This window comes from Monodelphis domestica, chromosome 2 (genome assembly GCF_027887165.1).
Source record: "Monodelphis domestica isolate mMonDom1 chromosome 2, mMonDom1.pri, whole genome shotgun sequence".
Taxonomy (NCBI): Eukaryota; Metazoa; Chordata; class Mammalia; order Didelphimorphia; family Didelphidae; genus Monodelphis; species Monodelphis domestica.
The window spans coordinates 468,918,848-468,934,094 of record NC_077228.1 but is presented as its reverse complement, the minus strand read 5'-3'; the positions used below and the strand labels follow the sequence as shown (position 1 = coordinate 468,934,094).

The 15,247-nt window shown below is 35.4% G+C and overlaps 1 protein-coding gene across 2 annotated transcripts in view; it reads left to right on the top strand.

Moving 5' to 3' along the window:
* Window positions 1-15,247, top strand: part of OLFM3 (olfactomedin 3) — a 275,485-nt gene that overhangs the window by 237,061 nt on the left and 23,177 nt on the right. For both annotated transcript variants that reach the window (XM_007485040.3, XM_001372169.4), the window contains exon 3: window positions 3,879-4,034. In XM_007485040.3, the coding sequence (XP_007485102.1) occupies window positions 3,879-4,034 (156 nt within the window). The remainder of the gene's footprint in view (window positions 1-3,878; window positions 4,035-15,247) is intronic.

The window sequence follows — 15,247 nt, the reverse complement described above, 5'->3', positions numbered from 1 at the left end:
GAAAGGCATTTCAACTCTCTGTTAGGAAAATGCTCCTTAAAAAACAAACAAAAAAGTGTCTTTGTGAAATAAGTTACATGATGAGGTAATGAGTTCCTGATCACTGAAGTTCTTCAGACAGAAGTCAGATGCTTCATTTCTCATGGAAGTTGTAGAGGTCTCTCCATCTCTAATATTATGTGATTCCCTAAATGTCCAAGTTATTGTTCATGAAAAAATTAAATACTTTTTTTAAAAAAATACGAATAAAGCAGGACAGTTAGATGGCTTAGTGGATAGAGACAAGAATTTCCAGGTTCAAATGTGGCCTCAGACACTTCTTAGCAGTGTGATCCTGGGCAAGTCACTTGACTCTCATTGCCATGCTCTTACTGTTCTTTGCCTTGGAACTATTACATGGTTCTGATTCTAAGACAGAAGGTAAGGTTTTTATAAAAAAAGAATAAGTATAAAAGTTTCTCAAGGAACTCTTGCCTATAACAACCCAAATTTATGCCATCAGGTTAATAAATATTATAATTATCTAATGATGAATTGAAAAGAGGTTTAGTTAGGTGGTTCAGTGCATAGAGTTTTGGACTTAAGAGTCAGGAAAAACTGAGCTCAAATTCAGCCTCAGACACTTAATAGTTGTGTGATCCTGGGTAAGTCACTTCAGCCTGTTTGCTTCAATTTACTCATTTGTAAAATGATATGGAAAAGGAAATGGAAAACCACTCTGCTATCTTTGCCAAGAAAACCCCCAAAAGGGGGTCTCAAAAAGTCAGACAGAACTGAAAGTAAGTAAGCCTTAACTGTTGTCAATAGTGTGTTTCAGTAACCCGAGGAAGAAATGCTACTTTCTGAATCATGGAAGCAAAATAATCACATATACAATAAGGAAAAGGCATGACTACAACCAACACTTTGATCTTTAAGCAACAGATTCAATTTTAGCCAAAAGACAGATTTAATCTTCCACTTTGATCATTCTAACTGTGCCCACATAGGTAGAATAACAGATTAATTGGTAAAACCAGAACATCCTAAATTGGAGTTGAAAGGGATGTTAAAAGTCCTCTAGTTACAGAGAATCACAAAGGATCATACATAGGTCTGGAGTTGGCAGAACTCTCACAGGCAGGCCATCTATTCCTACCACCTCATTTTACAGGGGGTTCGAAATAGTCTCCCAGAAAAGCCAAATGCTTACATTTTTAGTTTCTCTAAAGTATCTAGACCAGTTGTCTTCTGTAATTTACCATAGATAGAAGAAAATGCTAATCCAAGAAAGCAAATTTATACTTGGCAAATTTAAATTTTTATTTTTTAGGCAAAAGAGACCTGATTAAATGTATAATGAAATGAAAAACTCTCAGGAGAAAGAATAGATCTACTGGCTAAGTCTAGAAGTTCTAAGTATGTGGAATTATATGGAAAATTATTATGTAGACAAGTTTAAGGAATGCATTTTCACATGAGATAGAATAAGCAAATAGAACTAGTCTAGGGCATCACTGGGTTTGTTAAGATACGAGTGAATTCCCTTATACTTTTATTAACATCCATGTATCTGTGAATTTTGTGGCCTGTGTAGACCCAGTTATGATCAATAGGAAAAGCAAAAAAAAAAGGTAAAACCACTGCCTTTACACTGAACAATTATAACTCTGCTCATTTATTAGCATGTGATCCTTTCTAATTATACTTGATTATACACTAGAGGTAATCACAAAATATTTTCATAGTAACTTTTCTCCCTTTGGCTTTATTAGCTAATGTAACACACTGCAAATCAAGAATTATCTGAAATTATCAAGAAAACCTCCTGCCATCATTAATAAAGACATCATGGTTCCTAGGACAGATCAAGCTGTTTCAGGGTATATGTCATTGGATTTGTCTTAGAGAAATATTCATAACCAAATTCAGGGAATATTTGCAAACTCTGACAAGTGCAGTTAAAATACTTTCATCTTTGTTTCTGGGATTTGGCTTTGGTGGAGAAAAGAGTATAGGAAATGGTCCAGACCATTCATTTCATTGTCTTAAAGAATTACATAGGAGGTATTGATAGGCGCCGTGACTTACCCAGGGTTGTATAGCAGTATGTGCCAGAGAATCTTGAACTTGATTCTTTTTGACTCAGCTCAATTCTTCATCCACTATGTCAAACTACTTCTCAAATTTGCTTTTTACTAAAGAAAAATAAATAATTTTTAAAAATCTTTTTAGTATGATCATCATGATGAATGAAGAAATAACGTAGACCCATGAAGAATAATCAATTATTCTATATCAACAGGGGAAAATTCTACTTTAAAAGGTATCAATTTTTTCATTGTCAGTTATTTCTAAAAAAAACCACATAACACAGGTTTTAAATATTTAAGGATCTCAGATTCAGGTGGTAGAGGGAAGGATGATTGGATGTGGTGCATTTGATTGACAAGGGGACAGAGGAAGAGATCAGAGAAGGATGCATAGCAGGACCCATCACTTTTCTGTCTGAAGTCCTCTCATCTTTGTTAATCATGTAACTGTATGGCCAAGCTATGCTCTGAACTATTTACCTCTTTGTCACAAATATCACATGTCATTTTCTCTTATGAGATGATCCTTTCCTGTCAATATTTTTATTACCATTTCATAACCCTCAAATGATTTTTTTTCTGTATCCAGAGCTAAGTTCTGGCTTCCAGTAGAATTTTAACGCACAGATTACATTTACCAATTTTATCGAGTAGTTTACTATTATAATAGTCAGTGTTAAACTAGAGGATTTGATGGACTATTATGATTCACCACTGAACATCATATTCAATCTTTACCAGGAGTCCTCAAACTATGGCCCGCAGGCCACATGCAGCCCCCTGAGGCCATTTATCCGGCCCCCACCTCACTTCCGGAAGGGGCACTTCTTTCATTGGTGGTCAGTGAGAGGAGCACTGTATGTGGTGGTGCCCCAAAGCATGGTGTCACTCATGTATAATACTACTTCTGGTGACATAATCCTATGTGTTGTTCTGAGAGTAACTGAATGAGAACGAGGAGCAGCAAAAAGGATTATGTGGCTGCACAATGGAAGACATGGAAGCATGGTGAGCGAAGATCTGGGGGAGAGGATTCCTCACTGTGTATACTGCTGCCCGGTATAGTGGTGGCAGTGATGGACCTGTGCAAGGTGTGACAGGTCCATCACAGCCAGCACTGCAGCCTCTGCTCTCCCAGACAGCGGTATACAGATTTGTTCATAGTTTTGTTTTGTTCTTTAATAGTCCAGCCCTCCAGAGGTCTGAGGGACAGTGAACTGGCCCCCCGTGTAAAAAGTTTGGGGACCCCTGCTCTAGCCTATTCACTCTTGCTTCTTTGAATGTCACTGAGCAAACATACATATCAAACCTTCATTGGATGCCTGAACACCACCCACACTCCCAAGCAACCATATTTCTTTCTAAGTAAAATGTTATAGTACTTCTTAGTTACTATATATAATTTAAAAATAAAGAGAAAATAGAATTCCTTCTAAAACTCCAAATTACAGCAAGGTATGACTTGATGCCCATAAATTTAGTACCAAGTTTGATACATTTAGCTAAGCAATTTTATTTAGTATTTTGATTGTAATAAACGCTTATCTGTGCTGTTGGATTTAATCTCTGTTTTTTATTGCTTTCCATGTATTTGTAATTTCTCTCTGACCAGATTTTCTAAATATTTATAACACATACTTATTATTCATAAAAACCTGTGTTTTAGCATGAAGTTATAAATTTTTAGCACAGAAAACATCACTAACCAATTATTAGAATAAGAATGTCATTGTAGAACTCATCCAGTAGCTGTAATATGTCTCTTACTGGAAAATATTTCTATAACCAATTTTCTTCTCTCTCCAGGTTCAGAATATGTCTCAGTCCATTGAAGTCTTAAACTTACGGACTCAGAGGGATTTCCAATATGTTTTAAAAATGGAAACCCAAATGAAAGGACTGAAGGCCAAGTTTCGACAGATTGAAGATGACCGGAAGACGTTAATGACCAAACATTTTCAAGTAGGTTTTAGTTCTTTAGTCTTTGAAAAAGCAAGTGAAAGCAAAGCACTGAACCATAATGTATTAACTGCATGTATCTTTACTAAAAATGCATTCATACAATGTTAAAGACTCATTTGGGAAAGCATTCACTTAACCACTGAGTGACTATTAGTTGTAAGATGGTGGAAAATGTTCTCTATAAATAGAATCCTATTCCATTATGGAAATGTGGAAAGTATGCATTATAGATTATATTATATATTAAATGTATTTTAATATCCATGATGATAACTAGATTGCTCAAGTATTTTTTTCTTACTAACTTCCAGCTTTTCTACTTCTACTTATGGTACCACCTTCTAGTCAAAGACCTAAGTTGCTAGCCAGAGTATCTTTTCCCTCCCTTTTTCTCTAGCATCCCACAGTCTAATCAGTTTCTAAATCTTATCTCATATATCTATCATTTCCTTTCTGTGGATTCACCAATGTCCTAGACCAAGCCTCTTAACTTTTACCTCTGTCCTTTCCCAATCTTTTCTTCACATAGCTGCTAAAAAAACTTTTCTAACTAAAAGGTGTGACCATTTACTCTCCTTTACTCAAAAGCCTTGATTGGCTCCCTATTATCCTTAGGATAAAATAAAAATGTTATAGCCCAATCCTGAAAGGTTTCCATATGTGGGAGCAGTGCATTAATAAACCTACATTCATTTCCTATCACTCCTATTCATAAACATCACCATACCAACTGAATAGAACTACTGGATATTCTTTGATTTCACCCTGCCTTCTCCCACTTCAGTGCCTAAAGTATTTTCCTTTCTCATTCTATATGTTAAAAATCCCTTTCCTTCAATGTTCAGTCACATTTGCTACCTCTTACATAAACTTTCCCATATTCTGTAGTTCAAACTCTCTCTATTTCCATCTGTCTGTCTGTCTGTCTGTCTCTTTCTGTGTGTCTCTCTCTCTGTCTCTGTCTCTCTCTGTGTCTGTCTGTTTGTCTGTCTCCACTCTCCACTCCCCATCTCTCTCTCTCTCTCTCTCTCTCTCTCTCTCTCTCTCTCTCTCTCTCTCTCTCTCTCTCTCTCTCTCTCTCTCTCTCTCTCTCTTCTCTCTTTCTCATTAGACTACTTTGGGTTTCCAATTTTTCCACTGGGAAATCCACCTCATTTCCCATTTCTATGAAGACATGTCTGACCTCCACATATGGATTATAAAAACAAAGATTATGTTATTCTTCTTCTTTCTAGCCAAAGAACCTGGCACACTACCTTGTTCAAAGCAGATATTTGTTGGGGGTTTTTTGTCATTTTAAAAGAAGATTTTATGGATGCCTATTTTTTATATCATGATAGTTTTCCCCAGGATCTGTTTCCCAGAGAGCCAAATCATATAAAAATAAGATATTTAAAAGAAAAACAGGAAAAAATACAGCACAACCAATCAATACATGAAAAAAAGTTTGAAAATGCATGCAATGATGTACAACACTTATGGATCTCCCGCCACCATGAAGAGTTGCATGGGGGTGTCCTCTCAAAGCACGGATTTTTTTAAATTGAATAAAAGTAAACTGTGAGGTGGGTGCAAAAAAAAGTTCTCAGACTCCAAAGTACTCCTCGGCTTAATGCCAACCTTGCTGAAGGTGTTCAGTCCTCAAGCCTATATTCAAAATGAAGAGAAATAAACTGTATTCTGTATGTGTATGTGAATACAACGTTGTTTTTCCTAATGAAAATTTTATTCAGTATATGACAACATTTTTTAGTATTTTAAAGTTGCTAAATGTTGGTCAGTATGTAGTCTAAAATAGTGAGATATATGATTCTTCTTTTTTTTATAATATATTTTATTTGATCATTTCCAAGCATTATTCGTTAAAGACATAGATCATTTTCTTTTCCTCCCCCCCTCACCCCCCATAGCCGACGCGTAAGTCCACTGGGCATTAGATGTTTTCTTGATTTGAACCCATTGCTTTGTTGATAGTGTTTGCATTAGAGTGTTCATTTAGAGTCTCTCCTCTGTCATGTCCCCTCAACCTCTGTATTCAGGCAGTTGCTTTTCCTCGGTGTTTCCACTCCCATAGTTTATCCTTTGCTTTTGCATGGTGTTTTTTTCTCCTGGATCCCTGCAAGTTGTTCAGGGACATTACACCACTACTAATGGAGAAGTCCATTACGTTCAATTATACCACAGTGTATTAGTCTCTGTATACAATGTTCTCCTGTTTCTGCTCCTCTCGCTCTGCATCACTTCCTGGAGGTTGTTCCAGTCTCCATGGAACTCCTCCACTTTATTATTCCTTTTAGCACAATAGTACTCCATCACCAACATATACCACAGTTTGTTCAGCCATTCCCCAATTGATGGGCATCCCCTCGTTTTCCAGTTTTGGGCCACCACAAAGAGCGCAGCTATGAATATTTTTGTACAAGTCTTTGTGTCCATTATCTCTTTGGGGTACAGACCCAGCAGTGCTATGGCTGGGTCAAAGGGTAGATATTCTTTTGTCGCCCTTTGGGCATAGTTCCAAATTGCCCTCCAGAATGGTTGGATCAGTTCACAACTCCACCAGCAATGAATTAATGTCCCTACTTTGCCACATCCCCTCCAGCATTCATTACTTTCCTTTGCTGTTATGTTAGCCAATCTGCTATGTGTGAGGTGATACCTCAGAGTTATTTTGATTTGCATCTCTCTGATTATAAGAGATGTAGAACACTTCTTCATGTGCTTGTTAATAGTTTTGATTTCTTTATCTGAGAACTGCCTATCCATGTCCCTTGCCCATTTATCAATTGGAGAATGGCTTGATTTTTTGTACAATTGATTTAGCTCATTATAAATATGAGTAATTAAACCTTTGTCAGAGGTTTCTATGAAGATTTTTTCCCAATTTGTTGTTTCCCTTCTGATTTTAGTTATATTGGTTTTGTTTGTACAAAAGCTTTTTAGTTTGATGTAGTCAAAATTATTTATTTTACATTTTGTGACTCTTTCTAAGTCTTGCTTGGTTTTAAAGTCTTTCCCCTCCCAAAGGTCTGACATGTATACTATTCTGTGTTTACCCAATTTACTTATGGTTTCCTTCTTTATGTTTAAGTCACTCACCCATTTTGAATTTATCTTGGTGTAGGGTGTGAGGTGTTGATCTATTCCTAGTCTCTCCCACACTGTCTTCCAATTTTCCCAGCAGTTTTTATCGAATAGTGGATTTTTGTCCCAAAAGCTGGGATCTTTGGGTTTATCGTATACTGTCTTGCTGAGGTCGCTTTCCCCCAGTCTATTCCACTGATCTTCCTTTCTGTTTCTTAGCCAGTACCAAATTATTTTGATGACTGCTGCTTTGTAATATAGTTTTAGGTCAGGGACTGCAAGGCCCCCATCATATGTGTTTTTTTTCATTATTTCCCTGGATATCCTTGATCTTTTGTTCTTCCATATATAATTCTTCTTATTGAATAATTAATCATAACAACTAGAATTTATACAGCACCTACTGCCTATGCTAAATGCTTTACAAATATATTATTTGACTGACAACACCCATATTACAATTGAAGAAACTGACAAGCAGAAGTAAAGTGACTTGCTCAAGGTCACACAGCTAGTTGACATATCTGAAGCAAGGTTTTAATTTAGGTATTTTTGACATCAGACCCTTCATTCTATCCAATATACCATCTACTTTCCTTATGAACCAATAGCTATATTTTGAATTTAGTGTTTGAAAGGGACTGTTAAACATAATGTTCAGTCTCTGATTCATTTGTTCTTTAGGATTTGATTGAGAAAAGCACTGAGAATACTGATTCACAGAGAGAAATCATTAAAAATGGATTTAAAGCCTTTGGAGCAGGTTAAGTAAGAACAGGATATACCTCTCCAATAGGACACCCCAAATTCTATAACTTAATTGATTATGAATCAATTCAGAGTTTCTGGTTATTGCAGAGATCAATTAGATTACCTTTCTGTGGGTCATGGTTGGTTGCTTTTTTCCCCTAGCTTGATATGAAAAACAGTCTCAGATCTCAGTACAAAATATGTCTACATCTTTCTCTTTAATAATTACCCTTATTTCCTTTTAATAATCCCCTCTTCCTCACTGTTTTCTCTTTGGCATTCTTTTTTTAAATTAATACTACTACTTTCAATAAGGTAACATAATTATTTACAAAATATTTCCCAGTGGTGTCTTGATAAACTTCCGGTATGCTTTGAGGACTCTCATGCTATAGGATGGCAACTCCTGATTTAGAGGATATAAATTAATGCACAATTATTTATATAATAATAAGATTAGCTAATGCCCAAATCATCAAATATTGAAGTTCAAATTTCTAACAGTTTCTTGGCCCCAATTGTACCTCTTTGAAAGAGGTTAAAAGATGTTTTCTGGCTTTCATATTTAATAATGCAAAAGAATAACATGAAAAAAATTGAGTACTAAATATAGAAAGTAAATTCTAAAGATAAATGAAAAACAGAACAATAATCCTTTGTTTTGAAAGTCTTTACACCACACCACATCAAAACAATCAGAGAAATATAATAGTTATGTCATCAAAAACCTATTTTAGAAGTTTTCAGAATTCTGTGGTTTCTAGTTATTCCTTCCTGTGCTGCGTTAATGCCATTAGTTTCCAGATGCATCTACCCCTATTTTCTTGAATTTCATACATACATGAATTTCACTCAAATTCTATCATCTGTAGGGCTTTGGATTTTAGCATGATGCTGTGAAGTATCATAAGACACAACTCTGGATCTGCTAGGATTGTAGGAGTCTGGGGAGCAATGAAATCTTAGGTAAGACAGTAAGGCAAGAACTGTGGAAGAGGAGTTTAAGGGGAAGGGATGTTGTGAAAGCAGAGTTGGAAGACAGGACAGATAGGATAAATCACTTCAACAAATATTCTGATGTAGTTCCACACATTCATAATGGAATTATTATTATTGAAGAAGATGAAAGCAAGTTATGTTTTTCCTCATTTTAATTTGTAAAGTAGCTTCATATAATTCAAAATACATATTATAGATTATATGTAACATATACATATATGTGTGCATGTATGTGTATACACCCCACATATGAACTATTCTGTTTGGTTCTACTAACTTTATTTTAGGAAAGATAAGCTGATTAGAGAGGGAGATACTACACCTGTTAGGAAGACCTGGTATCTTTGCCATATGAGAATATTTTGAGGAATGAGGATGTGTTTAGTCTGAAAAAGAAAAGACTTAAAGTGCCTGCAGAGTAGTCTGCAGATGCCTAGACTCTTACATTGTATTGTTTACTTCCAGGAGCAGAGAAATTACCATTGGGTAAAAGTTTCAGAAAGGCATAGTTTGACCCAATAAAAGAAAAAAAAATACTAACAATTAGAAATGGTCTAAAAATTGAAGGAATTTTCTTGGTAAATTATGATTTTGCTTCAATAGTCTTTAAGAAGATAATGAATAGTCTTTAAAAAGATAATGAATGAACTATTCTTTAGAGATTTTGTAGATCGAATCTATATCTTGATATAAAGAGACAATTAACTCAAACTCTCAGATTCTAGACTTTTCTCATCTTATCTCCACCAAAACAAATATATATATATATATATATATATATATATATATAAATAGCAAGAGGTTATGTATTATCTATTAAACCCATTTTACAAAAAGGGGAATTAATCCTCAGATTCTTTAAGTGACTTATCTAAAAATCACAAAAACAATGAGTGAGCAATGGTGGAAATATAAATCGCATATCCTGGATCCTTATAGCAAGTCTCAGAACAAAAACCGGAGATGTTTAGAAGAGGAATAACTACAGAAGAAAATGGCCTCAGTTGTTAATTACTCTCTGTTAAGATAACTAAAAGGAAAGCACTAACCAGAAAAACTCAGAACAACTCATTGGAACCATTAAGAAGCATTTAAAAATATACATTTTTTAATTTATGTAAGGAATCGTCATCTTTAACATTACAATAATTAATGTCTATTATGTTGGGATTATTGTTTGTTTTCCCTTCATTAAGAAAAAAAAACCATCTAGTCCTTTGTCCATTGATACACTGCATCCCAAGAACAAAATATTCCTCAAAAAAAAAGAGGCATCTGGGTAAATCTTAAAGGGAAAAAACAACCAGACAACTATGCCAATAGGAATTGATTAAATCTTTTCATAGCACTGCATTTTAAATCACTTGTGAAGTGGTAATAACACAGACTGTTGATCGATCTTCTCCTTGAAGGGTGACTAACCTTTCAATGAAGCCCTACTTCCAAGACTGATATCTTGCTGTTACATTGTGAAGCTTCTGGTATTATATTCCATCACAATGGGAACACTCAATGAAAATATTGCTCAGGGGCATCAGAATGTTCCAGTTCCACATGAAGCAGCTTCCTCTCCTTCCCTGCTTTTTGAATTGTTTTGGGAGAAGATTCCTGTTTGAAGTGCTTAGTGTTGCCTCACTTCTTTTATGGGTCAAAAAGATTTAAAGAGAGTCCTTTCAGACATCTTAATTTCCCTGAAAATACTCTTTCAAAATAACAGGAAAAATGTTTCCCACGTTGTGGTGGTGGCTGGGATGTGGCAGAGGTTCAGTCTCTTTTCTTCCTCCCAGCTAAGTCCCCTAAAAGTCTGTTTTTTATTGCTAGTTAAAACAGTTTTCCATATGACAGTCTTACAATAATTCATGATAGCTTCCATGTTTCCTCTGAATCTTCCTTTCCTAAGTTCCTTCTACTGATCTACTAGAGTATGAATTGGAATTTTTGGAATGGACAAAGAACATGAATAACTTTCTGAACAAAAATATATATTTATGAGTTATAGGATTAGCAAGCATGTGGATTTTTCAGAGAAATTAGTGGCTCAATGAAAGAAATATATATCTTCTACAAATTGAGAATAAAATTTTCAGTGCAAATTCTCAAGGTTTAAATATACATCCATGAAAACAACAAAGAACTACACCTTTGTCTAAGATGACTCCCAAATGTTCTTTAAAAACCTCAGATATAGAAACAGAGATAGAAAGATAAAGAGAGACAACAACAAAGAGAGGCAGAGAGAGAGTGATTGGGGAGAAAGAGAAGAGATAAGAAAGGAAGACAGAGCAAAGGAAAAGGAAAGAAGGAAGGAAAAAGAGACAATATTTGAACATTATATATATGTGTGTGTGTGTGTGTGTGTGTGTGTGTGTGTGTGTGCGCATGTGTACATATATATTATATTAGTTTCTCTGGCATATTTTTCTATTACCATTTAAGATGATATAAAATCTAACCAGCACCAAAGGAAGAAATGTTTTGATATTTCAAAGGATTGGCTCAAATGTTGAAAGGATCATTCAGACCCATGAATGATTAGCATTGGCTGTGTGTCCTATTCAAAAGAGGTACAGTCAGATGCAGTAATTAATTGGCCAAATCTCATTTTCACTCATATTCAGGGATGTACTGATAAATGCTTTCCAACTACATTATTCACTTTATCCAGTCTAGACAGTCAACAATATAATAAATCAAGCACTGATTTATAATGTTTACCAATATGAAGATGTGAATGCTCACAAAGAATATTTAACAATCAGATCTCCTGATCTAATTCTAGCTGGCACCAGTAAACTTCTGCTATAACTACCTTTAAAAAATAAAATATGATTTCATCTGTGTGGAAAATCCCCATTCTGGAAACTTCCTCCACCAATAGAGTTTAGTAACTCATAAGAAGCTTTTCAGGCTGGTACATGAAAGGATTCAGCAATTTGCCTATAATCATGCAACTGATATTTATTTATCAGAGGCAGAGATTGACTTAGATGTTTCTGACAACTATACCATGTAGCATCTCCAAAGAAAAGTCTAAAACAACTTTTATTTTCAAATGGCCTTCCATTTCAGTATTTGTCTAGCACTTGTTTAGTCATTCATTCATTACTGACTCTTTCTGATGCCAAGAACCATATGTATCCATGTTTTTGTTTTTTGTTTTTTTTGTTTTTTTGGTAAGGGTGCTGGAGCATTTTCCTTCTCCAGTGGATAACTTTGTCAAGCAATCATAGCTTAAGTGACTTGCCCAGGGTCCCATAGCTAGGAGATCTAAGGCCAGATTGGAACTCAGCTCTTCCTGACATCAGACCCAATGCTCTATCCACTGAGTCACAGCTAACTCTTATGTCCCTGGCATAGAGAAGGCACTTAATAAATGTTTGCTTACTGACAGTATGTTGATGTAATAAAGAAAAATATCATTATAAATAGAACTAGAATACATAGAAAATCACTGAAGCCAAGACAGTAAAGATGATCTATGCCATTCCTCTCATCTTGTAGATGAGATTTATCATACAACAGAAGAATAGAGAGTATAACAGAATTGTTGTTTAGTCATGTCAGACCCTTTGTGACCACAATTAGGGTTTTCTTGGCAAAGGTCCTGGAGTGGTTTTCCATTTCCTTCTCCAATTCATTTTATAGATGAGGAAACTGAAGCAAACAAAGTTGTGTGACTTGCCCAGAATCACACAGTTAGTAAGTTTCTGAGGACAGATTTAAATTAGGGTTTTCCTGACTATAGGATCAGCACTCTATCCACTACATCCACCTAGTTTCCTTTGGCCTAATAATTGGTCAGTGACATGGTCAGGACTTGAATACAGTTCATCTGAATTACCTGGCAAGTGCTTTTCTACTATGAAGAACATTCTCTGATGATATGCATTTTCAAAATTCCAATAGAATAGCATAGAAGAAGACCCCCCCCAAAAAAAATAAAGCAATGTCTTTGGTCACATCAGGTAATCAACAGGCTTTGAATGCCATATATGGCTAACATTATAATGCTTGTAGTTGAAGCATCATGACAGAATAAATAGAAGGTATTAAGGTCCTCAAGAGGATATAGATTCAAGTCTACCTCTGAAAACATGACTAAGTCAGCAACTATCTCTCAGTGACCTGCAACATTCATCTCTAAAAGAGTTTAGTTACATATCAGTTGTAGATCTCTAACTGTGAAAATAATTTGATAATGAGTTTCTCAGTCTAATGAAATTATGGATCTATAACCAGGAACATATCTCATTTTTGTTTCTTTTTTGAGTATCCTAGTACAATGGAAAAATCACTGGGACTGGAATCAGGGATCTGAATCTAAATTTTGGTTCTGCTACTTATTATCTGTGTGACATTAGAAATGTCTCTTCTACTCTTTGAGTCTTCATTCCCCATCTTTAAGATGATAGGCTTGTACTACCAGGCTCCTACAGTCCCTTCCAACTGTACATATATGAATATAGTCTGGGAGTTCATTGGAATAGAAAAGACACCTACTATGTACCAAATGGCTTTGTCAGACATGGTCAATCTGAAATAGAAGACTATTGGAGTAAAAAAAAAGGTTGTTTTAGGCTCTACCGGTATGTATCTGCACACTTTTAAAAATAATTTTTAATAGCAAAAATTCTGATATGATTTGGGGCTGCATTAAATGGAGCAGAGTTTCCAGGAACAATCCCATTGTACACTGCCTTCATCATTCTTCATCTGCACAACTGTGTTTAGTTCTGGAAAAGAGGGTTAAAGGGGGACACTGATAAACCTAGAGTGACCAGAGGAAGGCAATCAGGATGGAAAAGTGCCCAAAGACCATATCATATGAGGAATAGATGAAAGAACTAGGGACACTGAGCCCAAAGAAAAGAAGACTCAGAGAGATATCCTGTCTCCAAGTATTTGAAAATCTGCAATGCAGAGGAAAGATTAGACTTAATTCTGTTAAACTCCAGAAAACAGGCACAGGAGCATTGAGTTGAAGTCAAAAAAGAAGTCAATTTTAGGCTCCATGTCAGAAAATCTTCCTCATAATTAAATCTGCCCAAAAGCTACATAGGTTGCCAGTTGATAGCAAGTTCCCTAAGCAGATATTGTATGGATCACTTCACAGATACTTTAGAGAGGAAGATTCTTTCAGGTGGGGGTTATATTAGATGAACACTAAGTTCCTTTTCAACTCTTAAATTCTATGACACCCTGTGCCTTCCTAGACTCTAGAACCTAGAAAAATAAAGGGCTAATTAATTTCTCTAAAGTTACACAGTTGGTACATGTCAGAAACAGACCTTGAAACCAGGGCTTCCTTGACTACAAGGGGAACTTTCTATTCAATTTGTCAGGATAAATCTCATGATGTAGTTAAGAGAAGGCGAGTTGTCTGGTGTATGCTAGAGCAGCTAGAATTGCCTCATTGGAACCCACTGTTAAATTTTAAGTGGAAACATTTGCACCTTGGAAACCAAAAAAGCTATGAAAATCAGTGCCTGATTTAGTACTTTATTGATTGTCCAAACGAAAAATTACAGAGAAAATGTTAATGATACAGTTAAAACTTAAAATGATATAATGGTTACAGTTTTCACTTGGTGGTTTTTTTGAGAGCTAGTTGTTAAAGACTTATCAGTACATCTCTGTGTAGCCTGGTTAAAAAAAGAAGAGAAAAAGACAGACTGCCTTTGAAAATACTTTTAAATCAAAAAGAATTCATTTCCCCAATCAATTGATGCAAACAATATCTTGTACACTATTTTCAGCTCATCAAAAAGACAAATGGAATCTGTGCTTATAAACTTTAGATGGAACAATTGTGCTCTTGCTCATTCATGTAGCCAATAATTTTAGGCAGAAGGTATTTGCCGTGCAATTATAGATTAGGCATTTATATGACATTTTTTTCAGAAGAGCAAGATTCCAGGAAGGGAACGTCCAGTATAGGTCATTAAGCCCACTTCTGTGTTGTTCTGCTGTAACCTTTTAAATATTCGATTTTGTACTGATTGGACTTTCTCCCTCTCTCTCTGACAAGTTGCCAGAGCTAGAAAATGGATTGCCAACAATCAAATAATGGAGTATTTAAAAGGTCAAAATAATACAAATATCCTTTTTCTTTCAGAAAGAAAATGAGTTGTTAGGGCCCTGATGTGCCATCCCAGGGCCCTAGATTGCTTAGAGCTTGATCATTTTCAGTGGTGAAGGGAGTTCACAATACCAGAACAATACTATGATCCTGAAAATGCTTATGTGTACTGAATGATACCAACTTAACTATGTTCATTAAAATCATAATGAGCAATCTTGCCATCCTTTAGGAATGCACTGATGTTCTAAATAAGAAATGCATTTCCAGATGAGATACTAAAAATGAGGCTAGCTCTGCC